This window comes from Triturus cristatus, chromosome 2_2 (genome assembly GCF_964204655.1).
Source record: "Triturus cristatus chromosome 2_2, aTriCri1.1, whole genome shotgun sequence".
Taxonomy (NCBI): Eukaryota; Metazoa; Chordata; class Amphibia; order Caudata; family Salamandridae; genus Triturus; species Triturus cristatus.
This window is the reverse complement of record NC_140582.1, coordinates 1,057,720,093-1,057,742,338: the sequence shown is the minus strand read 5'-3', so window position 1 is coordinate 1,057,742,338 and position 22,246 is coordinate 1,057,720,093. Positions and strand designations below refer to the sequence as shown.

Here is a 22,246-nt window from a genome sequence, read left to right as displayed (position 1 = left end):
GTTCACTCTCTTCGGAACTACACATTCCGCTAGTTCCTTATGTACTTGACCTCGCCTACATACTTAACCTTGTTTTTATGTATTTCTGGTTCCATTGCCACATTAAATTATTCTTTCATTTTTTCCGGGTCTCTTATCCTGTTCACCATTATCTTTATTCAGTACTCCCTTTTCATTGGGTAGTTTATTTACTTTTTTCCAAACTACTGCCAGTCCTTCGTTCACGTTTACGATCATACACGCATTTCCGGCTCCGGTCACTTTCCGGTTTTTAAACTCGGTGTCTTTCGTTGCAAGCTACATTGTCTGCTCTCTACGCGCAACGCATAAAAGGGGCATTTGGACGCCCTGCCTTCGACGAGGCAGTTCGGTATTTTTACCCTCCTGAGCGGATGCCGGGAGATCTCTCTATCTCTTTAGTGTTGATTTTAAAATTGTTTGTGTCATTGTCATTATTGCGTGTTCTACTGCGTGATACCATCAGCTCTTACCTTTATTTTGTGGTGACATCCGCTAAGAGATCTCTTCCCCCCCCCCTCGCTGCCTGGCCACTCTCAGCCGAGTTCCGACGCTGAGAGACCAGGTGCGGGTGGGCGAGTCTTTGAGGGCGGCCATATTGGGTGTGGGCTCTTGCTGGGACGCGCTCTAGCTGCGCATACAAAAGGACGGTCATGTCTCCGCGCAGCGGACGCGATCAGCGGTCGCGCCTTATCTGCACCGGAGTCGTGCCAGAGTCCTGCCCGTCTGCGCCCGTCAGCGCTAAGGAGGCGCCTGGCGCCAGGGTCAGTGTGCCTCATAAATTTGCCGCCGGACAATACACGAGAGATGAGTTACTTGGTATTCGGCAGTTGTCCTCAGCTTGCGAGTACTCCTTTCATGATCCGTTGTGGGGCCCTTTCCGATGCCCCTGTGGCAATTTCGTCTTTAGCTCCCCTACCCCTATTAGAGCATTATGTGAGCCCCCTCTTAAGGTATTCCCGCCTAGCAAACCTTCGGTTCCTCGGGATCTTAAAATCTGGAATCTCAAAGTTAGGTCTCTGATTAAACATCATTCCGCAATCCACGACCTCATCTTAGAGGAGGCTCCCGATATCTTTTTCATGACCGAAACCTGGCTTCATGACGAGGCTGTTGTGGAACTGAACTTAGCGATCCCCCCAGAATATTCTATCTTTACTCATAATCGTAATTCCAGGGGTGTGGGTATTGCAGTGATAGTTAAATCATGCTACCCCTGTATCTGGAAAAAATTAGTTATGGGTGTGAGTGTGCTCATTTTTGTATTACGGTAAATCATCATCTTACCCTCTCTGGGCTTCTGATTTACAGGCCCCCTGGCAATGACCTCACCTTCAGAAAAGCTCTTCCTGAAATAGTGAGCTCTCTTGCGGTTGGATCGGCCAATTTTACTGTCATTGGCGATCTCAACCTTCACTTTGACCTCTGCCACACCCCTACTATCAGTAGTACTCTTGCAGATTTAGAGGCGCTGCAATTAAGTCAGGTGGCCGCCCACCCCACGCATGTGGGTGGACATATTCTGGACCCCATTTTTACCAACCTGCCAATGGCTAATGTTTTGCTGCCGGTAGCTTGGTCAGACCATTTTTTAGTGGAATTAAACCTTGTGATCAGAAATCCTCCTCTTAAGAACCTTGATAGACCTATTTTCAAACGTCCTTGGAAGAAACTTAAGCTTGAGGATTTTCTTCGGGTACTACGCGAATACCCGCTGGGCCCTCAACGTCGTCGAATCTGGCTATGATCTCTTCTGTGATTTGGTTACCCGGGCACTTGACTCCCTGATCCCTGCTAAGTGGAGTAAAAGTCGGTCCTCTGATCCCAGTCCATGGTATGATAGTGCACTATTGCTCTTAAAAAAATCATGTAAACATGCGGAAAGAGACTGGCGTAAAACCTATGATATCGAGAAGAAAATACTGTACCTCGCTAAAACAAAAATCTACCATAGAGCCATATGTAGAGCTCGTGCAGCCTACTATTCCCAGGAGTTCAAACGCAGCCCTAATCCTGCGAAGTTGATTTTTAAAGTTCTTAAAGACCTAACCGCTAAAAGAGCTTCAGCAGATGAGATATGCTCAGTGTCCCATTGTGATGAGCTTGCCACCTTCTTTTTGGAAAAGATACATACCATCTATTGCTCTTTTCCTACTATCATCCCTCAGTGTGAGGACCTGAGGTTGAACTCTACTGCTAATGTGGCTTTGGCCACACTTTCTGAAATCTCTGAGGTAGAGTTTGATAGGCTGTCGGCTAAAGTTAAATCCGGGTCCCCTGCCGACCCGCTTAGACCCGCACAACTCAGAGAATCGGCTGCTTTATGTTTCCCTCCTGTGCGCCAACTTCTCAATCTTTCGCTGTCTTCAGGGATGGTACCTATTAAGTGGAAACAAGCCTATGTCACTCCTGTCCTGAAGAAACCTGCCTTGGACCCTCTCAAACTGGAGAACTATCGCCCGATCTCTCTTCTCCCATGGGCCGCCAAGGTTGCGGAGGCCCATGTTAATGGAATCTTGACTCAACATCTCCAGATTGCTAATATCCTGGATTCCTCCCAGAATGGTTTTCGGGCAGGCCATAACACGGAGACTGCTCTCCTTGCGATGACGGAACATCTGCGCTCCATACTTGATTCCGGCCAAACTGCGGCACTGGTGCTACTTGACCTTAGTGCCGCGTTTGACACGGTCTCACACGTGATACTATTGCAGCGTCTGGGGGAAGCAGGTGTCTCTGGCTTGGCACTTGACTGGTTTCGGTCATTTTTAGCAGGTCGCTCATTCCGGGTCGCTACACCTCCTTTTGAGTCTAAACCTCATCTCATTGAGCAGGGAGTGCCTCAGGGGTCGGCACTTAGCCCCACGTTGTTCAATCTTTATGTGCAGCCGCTGGCTGCGGTCGCCAAGAACTGGGGTCTGACTATGGTTTCCTACATGGACGACACGCAGCTGGCGGTTGCACTTAATGGGGACTCAGACTCCGAGGCACTTAGGTTCAGGGAGGGTTTGAGGGCAGTGGCCGGTTGGATGACGGCTAACTGTTTACAACTTGATGCCAAGAAAACGGAGGTCCTTATTGTTGGTAAGCTGAGCAACCTCTGGGGTGCTCATTAGTGGCCCCCAGAGTTGGGTCCAGCCCCCATCCCGGTACTCGAGGTTAGAAACTTGGGTGTCTGGCTGGATCCCGCCCTGACTTTTCGTGAACACACGAAAAAAGTTGCTGCTACTTGCTTTGGTATCCTGCGTGGGCTTAGGCCAGCCCTGTAATTTTTTGATGCCCCCACCAGACAGCTGATAATCCAGGCCACCATACTCTCCCGGCTTGACTATGCGAGTTCGCTCCTGTTGGGGGCTAATCAGGCGGAAGTTATCCGGATGCAGCGCATACAGAATGCGGCGGCCAGAGCCTTGGTGGGCTTACCTAGGTTTTGCTCTGCTAAGGAAACTATCCGGAAACTCCATTGGCTGCCTATGGCCCAAAGGATTGAGTTTAAGACACTTTGTCTCTCCTTCAAGATTAAGTTGTCTTCTCCTCTGATTTTAGAGCATCTTCTCACTCCCTATGTCCCCTCTCGTTCTCTGAGGTCATTGGGTCAAAATCTAGCAGCAGTTCCACGGTTTAAGCGCTGCAGAGCGGGAGGGCGCTCCTTCCGCTATCTGGCGGCCAGGCTTTGGAACTCATTACCTGCCCATATGCGCGCCCTGGATGATTTGTTTACGTTCAGGAGGGCTATTAAAACGTATCTTTTCCCCCCTGGATTTTAATTGTACTGTATAGGACCTTTTTTCTTGCCCCGCTGCTTCTTTTCTTTGGTTTTCTCCTTTTCTGTCTATGTTTCTTCTTCTGCTAGTCAGAGCGCCGGGACGCCTCTTTGCTGGGGCAGCTGTGCGCTATAGAAGAATGGTTAACATAACATGAATCGTCCAGACATGTTTACTGTCTAATACCGGTAAGTTTTGTTTATCCTCCGCTCGCTACTAGTAAGGTTTCTTAATGTCACATCCAGTAAGCTGACGGTTTGCTTCTTCGTTTTTTTAAACATTGAACATATGACATCGCTTCTCTATACTATAGCATGACAAGCTAATTTTTATCACTCACATCCTTTTGGTGAGTCACGATGCTCTTTGGTAATCTATGTACACTTACTTTATCGTTACATTTTCTGCCAGAAGTGATGCATCTACAATTGAGCTTGTTTACAGCATTACTGGTCAACCTTTTTATGAAGAGCTAGTATTCTGCTTTGAGACCGTGATTCGTAAGTCGACTTACTATGCGTGTTTCTTTACTCCGATAGTCTCACATCCTGGATTATCGCCTAGAGTCACTCAACTTCTCAGTTTTCGTTTATTTTGGTTCGTATTTTTAACTAACATTCACTTTATTTACAATTACACTGGGTGCTCTCAAATTCATAATACCCCACAAAATGGTGAACTTTTTGCACCAACAACTTTTTTACACCAAAACACCAGCTTTTAAACAACTGCTGTTTTGTGAATATCTCCCACTAGTAATTCACTTACAATATGAGTAATTTCAGTATATCTGTTTTAGGTTATTGCCCCTGACGAAGGGACTTCTCCGTCCCGAAATGCATTGGGCCGCTCGCTAAAAAGTGGAAAAAGAAATGCATGGCTCAATATTGTCTAAACTGCATTATCTTCAAGTTTTTGTTTGCCACATTAAGAATGATTAATGTAATGCATCATAAGAATTGTAAAAAAAAAAAATTCTGTTATCTTTTGAATATGATCATTGTGTATGTCATGTTGCATTTAAGCATAAATTACCCAAAGTGTTAGAACACTCATTCATTCAGTTCTGATTATTGATGTCTCAACAGTGTTTGTCATATACAAACTTGTGAATAGTGCACGGTACCTAGTAGGTTTTCCTATTAGATTCTTATGTCTAGCCTTAAAGTGTGACACGCCTACTGAGTATCTCATTTCCTGCCTGTTCTAGTGCCAAATAGGCGCCAGGACGGAGGTGGCATTCCCCAGGTCTGGGGGGAAGCCATTGTCGCATATCAAAGGCAGTTGTGTTTTTTAAGCCTCTGGCCTTAAGATGCTAAATCACTAGCTATCCTGCTGGATGAGGTGTTACCAAATTCCTTGGGAACAGGCATTGTTTCTGGCCTCAGAGCGCAGGCTCTCACCTACAGGGGGTCAAAACATGTCTATCTTCCAAAGTTGAACTTTGCCCACCAATGAAATAAAATTTGATGTACCCATTTAATCAGGCCTAATGTACTGAACCCTTTGATATATTCCTGTACCAACTTTAGTAGTCCAATTCAGAAGTTGGCAGACTATAGAAGCTAGCCTGTATCTTTACTTGCCAATGCGGCTATGAGCATTTCCACAGTAAAAACAACAATTTAGGATTTTTACTGCTGAAACATGTAACAATACATATTCAGCCTTTTAATATACAGCACCCTGCCTTAAAGCTCAACAGGTCTACATTCGGGGTGACATATATAAAGAAGGGAGGGCTGATTATTGCCATTACCTCAAGTGGCAAAGTTGTTATCAGTTAAAACTATACTAGCAGGTTGCAGTGGCAGCCTGGAAGGCATGACTCACCTCGGCCTCATTGTGGTGGCACAACTAGTGCTGCTGTCCATGAGAGAGACTTCAACTTATAGACCCTAGATACTCCTGGTACCATATACTAAAAGTGGGGGTGAAACCTGCAATAAGTCTGTTTCCTCACACTTAATCAGAGACTTTCTTGGGAATATCGTTCCTTATGCATGTTTTTTTGTGCTGCATTCTTCTAATAAGTTGGTGAAGTCTCACTCTAATCTTATAAATTGCAGGGGAAGGTTTCACAAGAAGAGTATTCTGCAAAGAAAATAGCATTTATTAAACAAATGTTGCCTGCCTTATTTGTTCCGATGCATACTAATTTCATTCTGCAGGTTCCTTGCTTAGCCGTGTCAGTTTTCGCAAATTGTTCTATTGCCTTTTGTGCAGAGATGTCTTTAAAGAAGTAAGGAAATAGCTGTCCCATAGGCAAATATGATCTAATTTTATCCGTTATGCATCATTGGCACAACGTTTTTCACTCTTTCTGTTGCAAATTTGTGTAAAGAATTTATTGTCCCAGCCTAACAATTATAACTCTTTAAAAGGATGAACAAAATGTGTAAAGTATCAATGAAAGTAGCATTACAAAAAGGAAGCAGATTTTTGCTGTCCAGTATTTTCTAGTTACAGATTGCTCTTATTGTATGCTGCTTTTCCATACAGGGAGAGTTTGTAAATGAATATGTTGGTGAACTAATAGATGAAGAGGAGTGCATGGCAAGAATTAAGCGTGCACAAGAGAATGACATTAGTCACTTCTACATGCTCACTGTTGATAAGGTATGTGGTTGTTGCTTTCTTGTTAATTTCTAGTAGTTTTAACTATCTCAAATATACTTCTGTTTTTTTTATAAAAGGTGTGCCATCATTTACAAACTGGAGGTAGCCAACAATTTATCTGTGAACCATTAACAATAAGTTAAAATGTCGTGACTTTTCATTTGTTATATATAATATAATGGAATAAGTTCTGTGATGTGCATACTTTTTCCCTTTTTAATATTACATATTGTCTCTATACAACTGTCACAAAATAGTTATTATAATTGCGAGCTCTGGTATTTTTTTTACAGTAGATGAATGGTGCAAACACATAGTGATGTCATTCCAAATATTTGGTTCACATTATGAAAAAGATCTGAAAGAAACACGTTAGTTAGATTCCTCACCTTAGAATATCCCCAGGCGTCAGACTGGATCCGGAAGATTTTTCGTCAGCAATACCCCTTGCGCGTCACTAGGCGTCGTCTGCGGCTCCGCGTCCGCCGTCGGCGTCGTGCGCCGGAATGACGTCGTCGGAGTGCTTAGACGCCGCCCTCGCGCTCTGACGTCAGTTCTTCTTTTTTCCGCGCCAGTAAGCGCAGATCCGGGAGACCTACCCCTTTAGTCACTTTTTGACCAACTTTTTTCGATCCTTTTTGATCTTGTCTCGACTCCGGTGCCGGTAGGATGCCTGGTTTTAAAGCCTGTGCTGACTGCAACCGCTTGATGTCGGTTACGGACCATCACCGCCGGTGCCTTTACTGCTTGGGCTTCGACCACGACGCGGCGTCGTGTTCGGACTGCAAGGCCCTGACCTCGAAGGCTAGACGGGAGCGGTCCCGTAAGCTTCTCGAGCTTCGCCACTCGGCTCCGCGCCCCTCTCGATCCCGGTCCAGGAGGAGGTCCAAGGATCGGTCGCGGAGCCGCAGCCGACGTCATCATCGGTCGTCTGGCTCCAAGTCTTCGGGTAAGTCGAAGCACTCCAAGAAGTCCAAGAGGCGACACCTCTCTTCGGCCTCCCCTCGCCGGTCGCGCGACTCGGCAGAGGGTCAGGGTGGTTCCACCCCCGCGGCTCCAGCGGAGCCGCAGGCGCCGCGCAAGTCCCCATACCCGCCGGTCCCTGGGACTGACGCGACGCCGGCGGAAGTCAGTGCCTTCCTCTCGGCCATGGGGAACCTGGCTCCGCCGTCGACGCCCGCTGGCGCGCCTTCGGCCTCGACGCCGCAAGTGCCCGAGGGACCCGTTCCCGAGTCCCCGCCGACGCCGGTCGACCTCGTCATGCCTCCTCCGCCGGCGTCGACACCGGTACCACCTCCGACGCCGACTCCGCTCGGCGTCGAGCCCCAGTTCAGCCCCGCTCCGGGCCCGGCGCCGCTGGAGACACATTTTGTCTATCGCCCGGCTCCGATCCTTCCTCCTGCATACCAGGAATCGGATGATGGGGGCGAATGGGAGGGATCCGAGGATCCTATGGCCGTTCAGATTCAACTGTCACAGGACTGGGCAGATGAACTGGGCGAGGCCAGTGGTCTGGATACCTCTCCAGACACTGGATTCATCTCTCCTCCGACTGTGGCTTCGGAGGCTGCTTTCTCTGTGGTGCTGCGCAAGGCGGCCGCAGCCCTTGGGCTCGAGCTACCTGCCGTGGCTGTGAGGACTAACGTCCTCACTGAGGTGCTTCAGTCTGCAGCAAGCTCCACTGAGCCTCTGCTGCCATTTAATGAGGCCCTCACTGACGTTCTGCAGGGCACCTGGTCCAAGCCCTCCACAGTTCCTCCTGTGGACAGGAACGTCGCCAGGCGCCACCGCCCTGCTCCGGGCGACCCCAGTTTTCTGTCCCAACACCCTACCCCCGAGAGCCTGGTTATCCAGGCCTCTACCTCCCAATCCTCCTTCCCGACCGCTCCGCCGGACCGGGATTCCAAGAGACTGGAACAGTTCGGCAAAAAGCTGTTCTCCTCCCTTAGTTTGGGCCTGCGGTCTTTGAACACCGCCTGTCTCTTGGACCGTTATTCCCACTCTCTGTGGGATACGGTGGAGGACGTGCTGCCCCTGTGTCCGGAGGAGGTCCAGACACGACTTACCCAGGCTCTGGCCGATGGGAGTGATGCAGCGCGACATGCTATCCGATGTGGGCTTGACAATACGGACTCGCTGGGTAGGGCGATTTCTACCTCAGTGGCGCTTAGACGTCACGCCTGGCTGCGGTCCACGTCCTTTTCGGGGGATGTCCAGAGCACCCTCATGGACATGCCCTTTGATGGCACTCGCCTTTTCGGCGAGAAAGCGGACAGTGCGCTGAATCGCTTTAAGGACTCCCGGGCTACGGCCAAGTCCTTGGGCCTCTCGGCCCCGCGGTCGCAAACTTCCGCCTTTCGCGGCCAAGGAAGGGGTGCCTCCTCACGTACGCCTAGCCACCAGCCGCAGAACCAACCTGCGCGCGGTCGCGGACGTGGTTTCCGCCGAGGCGGTTCTGGAGGACGACGCGGTCAGCCCACATCCACCCCGGCAGCATTCGCCTCAAAGCCTTCCTAGTCCGAGCTTTCAGGCCCATTCCACGCCAGTGGGCGGCAGAGTTCGCCTTCACCTGCTCCACTGGCGGTCCATCACATCGGACAGGTGGGTGCTGCAAATCGTCCGAAGGGGCTACTCCCTCCCCTTCAAGACGACCCCTCCAGCCATGCCACCGCAGCACCACCGTATCTCGGGGGATCATTTGAATCTTCTCCACGAGGAAGTTTCGGCCCTCTTGGCCAAGGGGGCCGTCGAGCGCGTTCCGAGCCCAGAAGTAGGTCGTGGTTGTTATTCCCACTACTTTCTGGTTCCCAAGAAGGGCAAAGGGGGCCTACGCCCTATCTTGGACCTCCGGAACGTCAATGCCTTCCTCCGGAAGGAAAAGTTCAAGATGTTAACTTTGGCTCAGGTTCTAGCTGCCCTAGACCCTGGAGACTGGATGGTAGTGTTGGACTTGCAGGACGCATATTTCCACATTCCCGTCCTGCCGGCCCACCGGCGTTACCTGCGGTTCACGGTGGGTCAGGACCACTTTCAGTTCACCGTGCTCCCCTTCGGCCTTACCAGTGCCCCTGGGGTGTTCACGAAAGTGATGGCGGTGGTCGCAGCTCATCTGCGCAGATCAGGGGTTCCAGTCTTCCCCTATCTCGACGACTGGTTGTTGAAGGCGGGCTCGCCCCAGGCAATCGTCTCCCACCTCCAGACTACGGCGGATCTCCTGCATTTGCTGGGGTTTTCCATCAACGTGCCGAAGTCACACCTGAGCCCCTCTCAGAAGCTCCTCTTCGCAGTTCCGGGTCCATCCCCCGGAGCAGCGGGTCTGGGATATACAGGCCCTGATTCCCATCTTTCGACCTCTATCCTGGGTTTCGGTCAGGCTAGTGTTGCGGCTTCTGGGGCAGATGGCCTCCTGCATCCTACTAGTGCATCACGCCAGGCGGCGCATGCGGGCTCTGCAGTGGGACCTGAAGTTTCAGTGGGCCCAGCATCACGGCAACCTGTCCGACCATGTCTTGATCTCGGAGGGCACTGTACAGCAGTTGCAGTGGTGGCTCACGGTCCGCGATTGGGTCACGGGCAAGAGCCTCTCCCTACCCCTACCGGAGCATGTCGTAGTGACGGATGCGTCCCTCCTGGGATGGGGTGGCCATATGGGAGAGGCGGAGATCAGAGGCCTCTGGTCTCCGGCGGAGTCTCGCCTCCACATCAACCTGTTGGAGCGGAGAGCGATCCGTCTTGCACTGAAAGCCTTCCTTCCCTCTGTCCGGGGAAGTGTCGTGCAGGTGTTCACGGACAACACCACCGCCATGTGGTACTGCAACAAACAGGGCGGGGTGGGGTCGTGGACCCTTTGTCAGGAGGCTCTGCGCCTCTGGACATGGCTGGAACACCAGGGCATCACCCTGGTGGTTCAACATCTGGCGGGCTCTCTGAACGCCAGAGCGGACGAACTCAGCTGCCGGTGCATGATGGATCACGAATGGCGTCTGAACTCCGAGGTGGCTCAAGGTCTCTTTCAGCAGTGGGGAGAGCCTTGGTTAGATCTATTCGCCACCGACGAGAACGCGCAATGTCAGCAGTTCTGCGCGTTGGAATTTCCAAGGCGGCACTCGCTCGGCGACGCTTTTCGGCACGAGTGGAGTTGCGGTCTGTTGTACGCCTTTCCGCCTATACCACTTCTGCCCAGAGTGCTGAAGAAGATCAAGCGCGACCGGGCCCAAGTCATCTTGGTGGCTCCGGATTGGGTACGAAGGTACTGGTATCTCTAGCTACTCAGTATGTTGACCGGTCCTCCGATACGTCTGCCCCTTCGGGAGGATCTTCTGTCGCAGCAGCAGGGGACGGTCCTCCACCCGAACCTGTCCAGCCTCCACCTCCATGCGTGGAGATTGAGCGGCGGCATTGATGCCATTTGACTTGCCTCCTGAAGCCTGTGATATCAATCTGGCAGCCAGGCGTCCCTCCACAAAGACGGTATACGCCTGCCGGTGGAACAAATTTGTGGCATGGTGCACAGCAAAGGCTGTGGATCCCCTTTCCGCCCCTCTTTCTGAGGTTCTCCTCTTTCTTCTTTCTTTGGCCCGGCAGGGCTCTGCCCTGGGCACCTTGAAAGGTTATCTTGCTGCTATCTCTGCCTTCTTACGGCTTCCAGATCAGCCCTCTCTTTTCAAGTCCCCTGTAGTGTCACGCTTTCTTAAAGGCATTACTCACACGTTCCCTCCTGTCCCTTTCGTAATGCCTCAGTGAGCCTCTTCACAATTGTCCTCTTCGTCTTCTAACTCTTAAGACTGCTTTCCTGGTAGCCATCACCTCGGCTAGACGGGTGAGTGAGCTCCAGGCTCTATCGTCCAAGCCTCCTTTTCTATCTGTTCATCCGGGCAAGGTTGTCCTTCGGCCTCGTCCTTCCTTTCTACCGAAAGTGGTGACCCCCTTTCATCTTGGGCAATCTGTCATCTTGCCCACCTTCTTTCCGCCTCCGCATCCTTCCAAAGAGGAAGAGCGGCTCCACCGTCTGGACCCAAAATGTGCACTCTCCTTTTATTTGGACCGCACTAAACAGTTCCGAGTGGACGACCAGCTTTTCGTTGGCTACGTGGGTGCAAAGAAGGGAAAAGCTGTACACAAACGGACCATCTCCCGGTGGGTCGTTTTGTGTATAAAAATCTGTTATTCCTTGGCAAAAAAGGAACCGCATGTTGGGCTGCGCGCCCATTCTACTCGGGCCACAGCGGCTACTACTGCTTTGGGACGGGTGGTCCCTTTGCAGGACATCTGTCAGGCGGCAACGTGGGCTTCGCTGCACACGTTTGCCAGGCATTATTGCCAAGTCCGGAGGGATGGCTTCTTTGGCCGTTCTGTCCTCCAGGACTTTCTGGTGTGATCTTGGTTCGCAGACCCACCACCGGGGTTGGTATTGCTTGGGTATCTATTCTAAGGTGAGGAATCTAACTAGCGTGTTTCTTTCAGATGAACAAGTTACTTACCTTCGGTAACGATGTATCTGTAAGAAACATTAGTTAGTTAGATTCCTCACCGACCGACCCACCCATCCTCCCCGTTCTGCGAACTGACATCTAGGGTTAAGGCTATCCCTTTCAGGGCCCTAGAATTTTTTGGCACCAGTGTCGGTCTCTTGCATGGCTCTGCGTTCCTGGCGCGGAAAGCTATGTACAAGAACTGACGTCAGCGCGCGAGGGCGGCGTCTAAGTAATCCGACGTCATGCCGACGACGGACGCGGAGCCGCAGGCGACGACGGACGCGGAGCCGCAGGCGACGCCTAGCGACGCGCAAGGGGTATTGCTGACGAAAAATCTTCCGGATCCAGTCTGACGCCTGGGGATATTCTAAGGTGAGGAATCTAACTAACTAATGTTTCTTACAGCTACATCGTTACCGAAGGTAAGTAACTTGTTCATTTGGCTTGTGCAGGAGAACTGTTGTGTTGATTATGGTTAGGGAGCGGCTGTTCTGTCCCATTGTGTCTTGGAAAACACTGCAACACCTCCCTACAAAATACTAGAAAAGTGGGGAGGAGAGGTTCTGATTGAGTGATTGATAAGTGTTAAGGTCGGCAAGTATATTAATCAATTCTTTATTTGCATTGCTCGCCTCAGAAAATATTTTGGCCGGATATTGTTTTAGTTTTTCTCTTTGTATTTCGAGTGCCAGATACTATCTGCCTGCTGTACTTGGCATGTAAGTTCTTAAGCTTTCAAATGTCGATGCAAGTCCTGGCCTATACCCGGGCTACTCTTGGTAGATTTTCCTTAACCTGTAAACGAGACAGTTACACCAACTTAAAATTTGGAGGGAAGAAACAGTCCCAGGAATCTCTCTAAAACATATCCTGACGAAATCCACTTAAGAAATATGAAACATTACCTGCTACAGAGATAGACTTTTTAGTAGGTTCTCCTCACTCCTTCCCTCAAACGAGACAACTTAAGAAATCTGAATAGTATTTTTTAAGACTTTATTTTGCAGCCAGCCTAGAACAGAATAAATGTAAATAATTGAGCAAATTTTACGAAAATTGCCCAATAAAAGTGAGCAGAAAGTAAAAAAAAATCTATATATAAAAAATAGGCAACATATTTTATAATTCTTTCTCTACAAAGTCTTTGCTAAGAGGAATTGACGCTAAAAGGCCTGCCTTTGAGGAGTGTGATCATCTGCATATCTGTTTGATGTGATGTGGGCAGGCTGCCAAAGGCCTGCCAAGCCAGATAATTTTTCTCTACGACCCGAGCTTGTTTCAAGTCATTGACCTACCATTGGAGACACAGCCAGACTCCCGGAATGAAGAGGAGCGCCTCAAACACGATATTGTTCCACAGGATGCCACGCAAAAGCAACGTGGTGATCCGTGATCTAGTGGCAGAATACCCTCATGGGATTTATTACCTATATTAGTCTATGTGGGATACTGCTTGGCTTCAGTCCATTTTGTGAACTAAACGTACATTATCATAATACATAAAGTATGCCCATCGCTCTTTTATAAAGAGATTTTCATGTGTTCTGTAAGTCTTTGACTTGTTGAAACTGATTGCACTTTAATCTAATGTGATAAAGCATGTGCAATAGCTGTCGTCTTTACGCTTGTTCCAACTCCTTTCATTTTTTACAAGCCAACTTTGTCTTGCCTGAAATTGTTTTGTCCTAATGTATTTGTTTTGTATTTCTATAGGACGCAGGATTGTGTCCAGCTTTATTGTTGTGTTCTTATTTTGTTCGTTGCATAGATCATTCATTAAATTGACTGCCCGGCTGGTCATCACCGATATAGCACGGATTCTAGTCTATATTAATTATAGCCCTATTTTTTTCTTCATTAAGGACCACTGTTTCCTTATAATATTAACTCCCAAGGTCCTTATTTACCTTTTGGGTTCCTTGTTTGGTTTAAAATGTAAACGTTTTTATAGCATAAGCTTGCAATAAAATGTAAAAAATATAAATAACCAAAGCATGTCCTTGACCTATCGCACTCCTGACTAATTCTTCCATATGAGCTGGTGACATCTTCCTGTTATACTACTTGGTTAGCTGCATTGCAGCTGGCTCTAAATTTCCAGTTGATCTTACATGAGTGCCTTTTAATCACTGACTCAATGTTGGCTGTTTCAGGATCGTATAATTGATGCTGGTCCCAAAGGGAATTACTCTCGTTTCATGAATCACAGCTGCCAGCCTAATTGCGAAACCCAGAAATGGACAGTTAATGGAAACACTCGCGTGGGACTGTTCGCTTTGTGTGATATTCCAGCTGGTAAGGCAGGGTGCTGCACCTTGTATTTGTACATGCAGACATGTCACTTCGTTATATCTCACTTTATTACTACAGCTGTTGTGTTTTCTGAGCTGAAATTAAAATAAACTGCTTTCTTAAATTTACATGAAGAAACGTTTCTAATGTAATTCATATTAAAAAAATTCATAATGTAGGTTGTGAATTATTTACGCTGCATTGGAATTGAGACGTCCTTGGGCACAGGTGCAATTGAAATGCCTTGCCCTCGCTGGATAACTGTGCCAGAAACTGATGGCTAAGCTGAATGTTTATTATAAAATGTGACTTTGCTTTCGCCACATTACTCCAGCTAATTATACCTGACGTTTAGGCATTGCATTTTGTGTGTAGTATGAATAACTTTTTAGTATGTCTGGCTAAAGACACTTCCTCCACCTTTCGATGTTTAGAATGTCATTGTCAAAATCAACAGCCACTGGGTGAATGTCATCGTTATTCCTTGCCGTTTGAGTTTAAGAACACTGCAAGAGAACCACGAGGCTTGGCATGCCGCAATTGTTCGATTTACAAATTGGAACTAAACAAAACCACATCATTGTTTATTTTGCATTTTTTCTAAAGTGGAATCGCCCACAAGTTACCTGACTGCAATACTTCTGCACAGCCAGCGATGCATGACTGCAGACTGTAACTATTACATACTGTCATTTAACCAGACATCAAGCCATTCTTGAGCAAATCCAGAAATTGGTATGAAGGAAGGGAAACAGACTGCCAAAAAAAGTATAGAACCGAGGGAGGAACAGCTAACAAGAACGTTTTCATTTGTACCGGAAACTGCAATAATGATTCTGCAGGACTCCAGTTTACTGAAAATGAATTCCAGTGTGCTGCTGCACCACTTGGTTGAGATCTATATTTGCAGCTTTTCAAAGCTAGGATTTGCCCTTATGTAAGATGTATCCTTACCCGCATAGTTTCAGCGAGTTGAGAAGGTATCCAGGTCACTGCAATTGTATGTCTTCCGATATATCGCACAATACCTTGCGTTGATCCCAGCTTCAAGAAGTAGCCCACACAGTTCTCTCATTACAGGAATAATAGTCCTTTTTCATAACAGAAACAACCCTAGCAATGGAGTAGAACAGTTTTTGTGGGGGTGAGGGAGGAAGCTGAACTAACCGAAACAATAACATTTCCATAGTCAAGTAGCGAGAACCTGAGCAACAGGGAAGATATAGCAAAACTCATTAGAAAGAAAAAAGGACTGAATTTCTTTGTTGTTTGGATTTGTAGAGTGCAACTTATCACCCAAAGGGTATCCAGGTGCTGGAGCAAGTGTGTTGGTGAACTGCTGGGGCTTAGTTTAGGAGCCTGGTCTTCAGCCTTCAGAGGAATTCAAGAAGCGGAGAGGTGGACCTGATGTGTGAATACAGGTCATCCCATGTTTTGGGTGCAATGTAGGATAAGGCTAGGCTGCCCAGAAGCCGGGTGTGTGCATCCGTGCGAGTGAGACTGAGTGTAGGTGTCTGGTGGGTTGGTGGAATTGAAGGCAGTAGTTGAGATATGCAGGTCCTATGTTGTGCAATGCACTACTTTGAATGCTACATGCTCAATCTATTTTTACATGAATAAATACAAATCTAACCATAGTGTCAGAGATTTGAGGAAATTAATTCAGGTTTTCCCCTCAAATATGCTTTTGGAGATTAGGCAACGTTAAGTTCTGGTGCACCGATGAACACGTTTTCAGAGTAACCATGTCCTGAACATAACAAGAACTTCATACATCTGTACATTCGATCAAGACTCTGAGCAGCTTCGTATTCAGGTTGAACAATACAGGAGTATCAAGCCGTGGGGCACAACACATGTAATGGCTAGTTGTCAAGGTGAAACTGGCCAACTATTCCAACAGTTTACATTTGGGAAGAAAAGAGAAAAACCAGCCAGCATCCCACTGCTTATACTTTACTCAAGAACTTCGAGTAGCCTCCAATGCTCAGCATATTGAAATCCACAGACTGATTTGGAAAAAAATGTACTTCCAAGGAAATTAATTTATATGGACTTGAAAATGGCTGCTACAGTGTACAGCCACTGTGAAACACTGATTGATATGGGGCTAGCAGATTGTTTAGTTTAATAAAACCTGGAAATTGAATGGCTGCAAACCTTTTAGGGCCTTGCCCAACCGTAGCAAATGTGCTGCAGGAGACTAGTTGACCATATAATTAGTCATCAAGGGGCTTCTTCAGTAGAGAAGAATAGGAAAGGGCATCTTTTGACATGGTTACCCCTACATTTTGACTGGTATTTGGTGCCACTTTGACTGAAAGTGTACTGGTTTCCTGCGCTAACTAGGTCCCCAGTACTAATGTTCTTTCCCTAAACAGTACCTTTGTTCCACAATTGGCACCCCTTTAGGATCCTTGTAAGTCCTTAGTAGGTGGTACCCCTGGTACCTAGGGCCCTGGATCTAAAGAGGGTCCCTTAGGACTGCGTCAAGAATTGTGCCACCCTAAGGGACCCCTCACCAACTTCTTGCAAATTTCCATTGCAGCATGTGTGTCTCGATGCAGAGAAAAACAAAGAGTCGACATCGGACATATCCCTGTGTGCCATGCCTACCCAGCACTTCATGTGGTATAGGTACAACAGGCCTAACAGCCATAAGGCAGGGTGCACTATACCCATGTGTGGGCATATCTGCATGAGTGGTTGTGTCCCTGTGATATCTAAATTCCCACTTGGATACCACCAGTGCACAGGAAAGCCATACGGAGTACGTGGGCTGGTTTCTCGTCCTTAAGGGTTTCCCAGCTACATGATGGCTTCACTGTGCGTCAAGGTGTTTGGTACCAAATACCTCGTCTTGATAAACCTGCCCTGATGCCAGAGCTGGATTTACTAATAAACGCACCAAGAGAGCGCCTTAGAGGTGCCCCCTTGAAACCTACCGACTAGTAGTGTATTGACGGCCAGTCTCGACCAGCCAGCCACCCCATAGACTGGTTTCTGACCTCCTGAGTTGAGTGCCTGTGCTCCCGGAGGCAGAGGTGTTCACACTTCCTCCATTCAGGATGTGCATTTCAGAGCAGGAAGCTTCAAAGGCCCTGCCACCTTTGTCATGCGACCCAGGCCTCTAGATATTGGAGTTGCCCATCCCCCTATCCTGACCCCACTTTTTAGTGGCAAGACGGCCAGGAAAATTTGTAAGATTAGGAGGTGTTCCTACATTTAGCCAGCACCACCCCTAGGCAGGCCAGCCTATGTGGACCCCACTTTTCAGATTCCTCCATCTTCTTTTGGACGGGATTAGCATTCTAGCGTCAGGGTTATGCCCACTTCCCACAGGAAGTGGTCCTATAAAGGGTGTAGACACCCTAAAGGTAGGTAATCCATTTGCTACTACCTGTCACTCGCCATAACGTCCTTATTTCAGTATTAAGGTGGCACACCTAAAACCCAAGAACCAAGATTCGATGGATAAAGAGAAGGATGAAGAAAAGTTACAGCCTTGCGAGAACTGCGGCAGACCTGTGGATTTTGACATGATACCCTGCGTGTCCTCAGCCCCTCTCTCGACAGTCGCAACAGACTGGCTCGTCCTGTGAGCTGTAAAACTACCAAAGCCTTGGGTAGCCTGCCTGCTGTTTGTGTATAATGTTTGGAAGACTATTCTCAAGAAATTGGGTTGAAGCTGGACTAGGTATTTGTGTGTCCCAAGACTACTGGGGTTTTAAGCCTCCAAGATGAATTTCGTCATAAAATGTATCTTGTTCTTGAAAACTTCCACAAATGCATCACATTTGGGTTGCAATTGGTGAAGGAGAGCTTGTTAAACAGAATTATTAGAGTTATACCAGTTTGGAATGGTCTTTTGGTCAATTTAAGGGCTTGTGTATTCTTGAGGGATCTCCCATCAAGGAGATCACTTTCTGCTTGTGATTTTGGTATTTTGAACATTTTAGAGTAGAAATTGGTTCTGGCTTTATACCCTCCACTTATTTTCTAGTTTACCAATCTTCATTTTCATGAAAGTTAAAAAAGGTCATCCCAAAAGTAGGGATTCAGTCTTGTTGCAGTTTTTTATTTTTTTATTTTTTTTGGCAGGTGCAGTAATATGTTGAATTTGGAATTGTTTTCTTGTAGGTGGTACAATATATATTGACTTTGATTTAAAGTATTTGATGTGATGTTATTTAGTTCCAACGACTACTCGATTCAGACATATGTTCCGTATCTTAAATGTTATTACAGAAGGGAAGTATACTCTGGATGGAGGGGAACAAAGGTGCAGGAGTAGTGTAACTAATGACTGGGCCAACCCACTAAGACTTACACATTCCACTTTATGCAATTTGTTAATCAAGAGGTAAATAATCTCCCCTTAGGAGAAAGCGGAGATTTTGAAGACTTGTGGAATGTTATAAAGAAAGAGGCTTTTAGGGCCCAAATATACCTAAGGGATGGCTCCAATTAATAAAGTGATTGTCATTTTTGCCTTCTAGTAATTTTCATTCAGTGACAAAGTTGGTAAGTCTGAGACTGACCGAATTAGCCCCGTTTGTGTGTGTAATTTTATATAGCAGCATATGCATGAATTGAGATTGCATTTGGATGAGATTGTTTAGGATGATGTGAATGAGAGCTTAAACATTTCAGTGAGGAAGAGAAAATCTAATAATACTTCAAACTGTGTGTGCAATAAATGTGATTTCATTAGCATAGCAACTTTTGTGGGGATTACTAGGTTGATATCCTAAGTCCCTGTTGATTTTGGCTAGGATTGTGCTTTTGATAGGATGTTGTGTAATGGATGTGATTTTTTTACTCTGCCAGTGAGAATCAAGGAGCTGAATGGGCACACCTTGGAAGAATGAGGCTCTCTGAAGAGACAGCAGAGCATTTGGTCATACGTATGGGTAGATAGATGGGCCTTGAATTCTAGGAAATGAATCTCGTGGACGTGTCTCTTAAGTGATAGTCATGTTAAATGAAATCCTTTTGCAATTGTTGGGTGCTTTAGGGTCATTAAGAACGATTTACTGAGCAGGTGTTATAAATTATTGTAGAATTGGTATTGCAAATGAGGGTTGCATAAGGCAGTTTCTAAAGTGTGTGCTTAAGCACCTTCTTGGTATTATTATGGGTCGAGAAGTTCCACAAAATCTTTTAGGTAGGATCTTAAAACTATCAAATTAAAGCAATTAGCTGCGGAAACACTTGTTATACCTCCTTTTCTGCCACTTTCTGCTATCATATGTCAGAAGTACTGTCAAACAATTGAAGACAGAAAGCAAGAACATATTGAAAATCTATCAAGCAAGCCAACAATCACCCAAAGGCTGACCTGACAGCTGCAATAGGACGGGACTGTAGGAAATCCTTCTTTTTTGCGTGGTCATCCCAGATTTCTTCACCTTTTTCTGGACCCTATATTTGTGCTGACTTTTGAACTCTGTGCATTTTACCTTAATAACCAATAATAGTGTCTGGGCTCTCCCTTTAAACATGGTAGAATTCGCAACTTCCCAATTGGTATATTTAATTTGCCTATAGGTCCCTAGTATGCAGTACAAAATGTACCGCGGGCCAGGAGGTTAAATGTCACTAGTGGACTCCAGCACCTAATGTGCTATCAACTACAGTCTTACTGCAAAACATTGCTTCAGGCCTACTCTGTGAAGCCTGACAGTAGTAGTGTCAAAACTGCAATTTGAACTGTCATTAAAAATTGAGTTAAAAGAGTTTCTTTCAAGTCACCCCTATGTAGGCCTGGTAGCCCACATGTGAAGGTGCATAGTATTTAAAAGTAGGATATGTAGAAATCTATTGATAATGTCCTTACAGTGACTAGCACCCAAAAGCTATTTTTTACTGTGGCTGTCCTGTGTAAAAACCAGATTAAAATCGTACAACTGTATCTCGGGTATGGGACTAACTAGAAAAATCAACAATTATTTTTAATAGTTAAAAGCAAAAAACAATTCAATGTTGAAGTTGGATTTTTAATAAATATTAAGGGAACATAACTTTTAGAACTTTACCTTTCCCCTGCCTGAGGTTCCCGAAGGCTAATTTGCATTTGCTCGCCAACTTCCCAGACTGTGATTAGCATTTAAATAACTGTGGGAAAAGGTAGAAAATGTCTACCAAGAGCAAACAGTCTGACCTAAATGGCTAGAGATGACTCCCCGGACTCTAACCGATTTATAGAAGTGGGGGCTGTAGGCATCTTTTTTGAAGTGTTGAATCCTACTTGGGAGGTATGTTGGGTTATATATAACAGTTGGGGTGCACTTGAAAGGTAGAGCACAGGATGCAAAGACCGTTCTTGTTCAGCTGCTGTCTACTTGCTGGAAAACCCTGCTTTTGTCCTACCAGACTTCTGTCTCTTGATTTATTGGGAATACAGTGGCTGCTTCAACTTGAATTTTAGTGTTAGATGAAGGATTACCATAGTAGACTCCCCACTCACACCCCCAGCCTTCACGGCCCAGGTTTAATGTGGCCAAAGACTTTTGCAATCATTAAATTGCCATAAGCCGGTGGTGTTGGGCATGGGAATTTTACAGCATTGGTTGGGGTGCGCAATGGGGTCATTTCCATCAACTAGCTTATGCAGGCATAAATGTGGCACCTCTTGTCTATCTCTTCAGAACACTTTATGGACCTGAGGAAGAACTAAAGAACTGGATTTTCTGTTTGTGACCTGAGAGGAGGCCTGAAGGGACTGGACCTGCTCCCTCCAGTATCCAGGACAATGAAGTAGAGTCTGAGGGGCATAACGCTGTTCCCCTGTTCAAGTTACATGAATACAAGAAGCTACAACAGGCCCTGGTAGTACTCAGCTGACCAGTGGCAACTGCGTTTGGACTAGACACTTCTGTTGGCCTCAACTTAACAGCCTGGGAGTTTCCAAGTGACTCACAAGAGGCCCTAGGTTGCTGCAGAAATGTCCTCCTGTGGTGGATTGGGACTTATAGGACTTATTCCGAATGTAAAATCTTTGACCAGGACAAACCTGGTTGCAATATCAGACCAGTGCTCCATCATGGTTAGCGTCAAGTTGTGCCTGTATCCCTGGGCTACTGTGACCATTGACTGTCATTGGCACTTGGTGCTTCATGGCGTTATTCCTACTTAAAACTTTTAAAATTCATATCCCCAGTTCCCCTCTTTGAATTTTTGTTATTTTGATGTCATTTTGTTTGTTAAATTTGACTCACTATTTCTAAGTTGATGTGGGATTTTCATTGTTTTTCAAGTGAACGTTATTTTATTTTGGTTCTGCAGAAATACTTTTATACATTGTCTTCAGTTAATCCTGGTGGCCATGTTCTATAGCTACCAGGGGGATAGAGCTAATATGACTTTGAGCTTTCACCCTGACAGGAGTTGTGAATATTCCTTGAGGTGGGTAGTCATCCCAAATAATCGAATTTCTTACAGGGACAATGACGGAAGACTGTACCAGCTGGAAAGTTATTGGATACTAAAACACAACACTGTGGCGCACACCCTAGATAAAGATGCAGTGATGTTCTACTGACTTCAATGAACCATCAATTTTAGACTTAGTCACTGTCAGATAATGAGAATCCTACAAAAATCTTACATAGCTGAACATTAATTGGTACAGACAGCTAATCTGTTACCTTCGACACCAGACCCCAGACTTGACGAGATACTACTATCTCTACAAGTCAGAGGACCTGCAAACTCTCCATGACCTGATTCTACAACAACTCAAATGCATGCGCTCCAAACCTGAATCCAGAAATTACCAACACTCCAACAACTCGAAACACCCCCAACAGCGGCACACAAGCTCCCCGAAACTGGTGCCACCCAATTGGAGAACTATACCCTACCCTAATGCCTCATCCTGTCCGAGCAGGATGAATATCTCTCTTTCAGACAATGACTTAACCTCCCTACTCCGTTCTTATGAGCCACCGGCCCTCCCCCTTAACACGGCGCACTCAGACAGCTTGCCTATACTTGCCCTTATCCAATCCATTCCCGCCAATACTCGTAGAGCTACAAGAAACATACATAAAGGTATAGTGGAAAACAACCTCATAC

The 22,246-nt window shown here is 46.7% G+C and overlaps 1 protein-coding gene across 1 annotated transcript in view; it reads left to right on the top strand.

The window, feature by feature from the left end:
* NSD2 (nuclear receptor binding SET domain protein 2) overlaps positions 1-22,246 on the top strand; it is an 881,013-nt gene that overhangs the window by 732,840 nt on the left and 125,927 nt on the right. The window contains exons 19-20 of the mRNA XM_085642559.1: positions 6,285-6,401; positions 14,029-14,170. Of these exons, the coding sequence (XP_085498685.1) occupies positions 6,285-6,401; positions 14,029-14,170 (259 nt within the window). The remainder of the gene's footprint in view (positions 1-6,284; positions 6,402-14,028; positions 14,171-22,246) is intronic.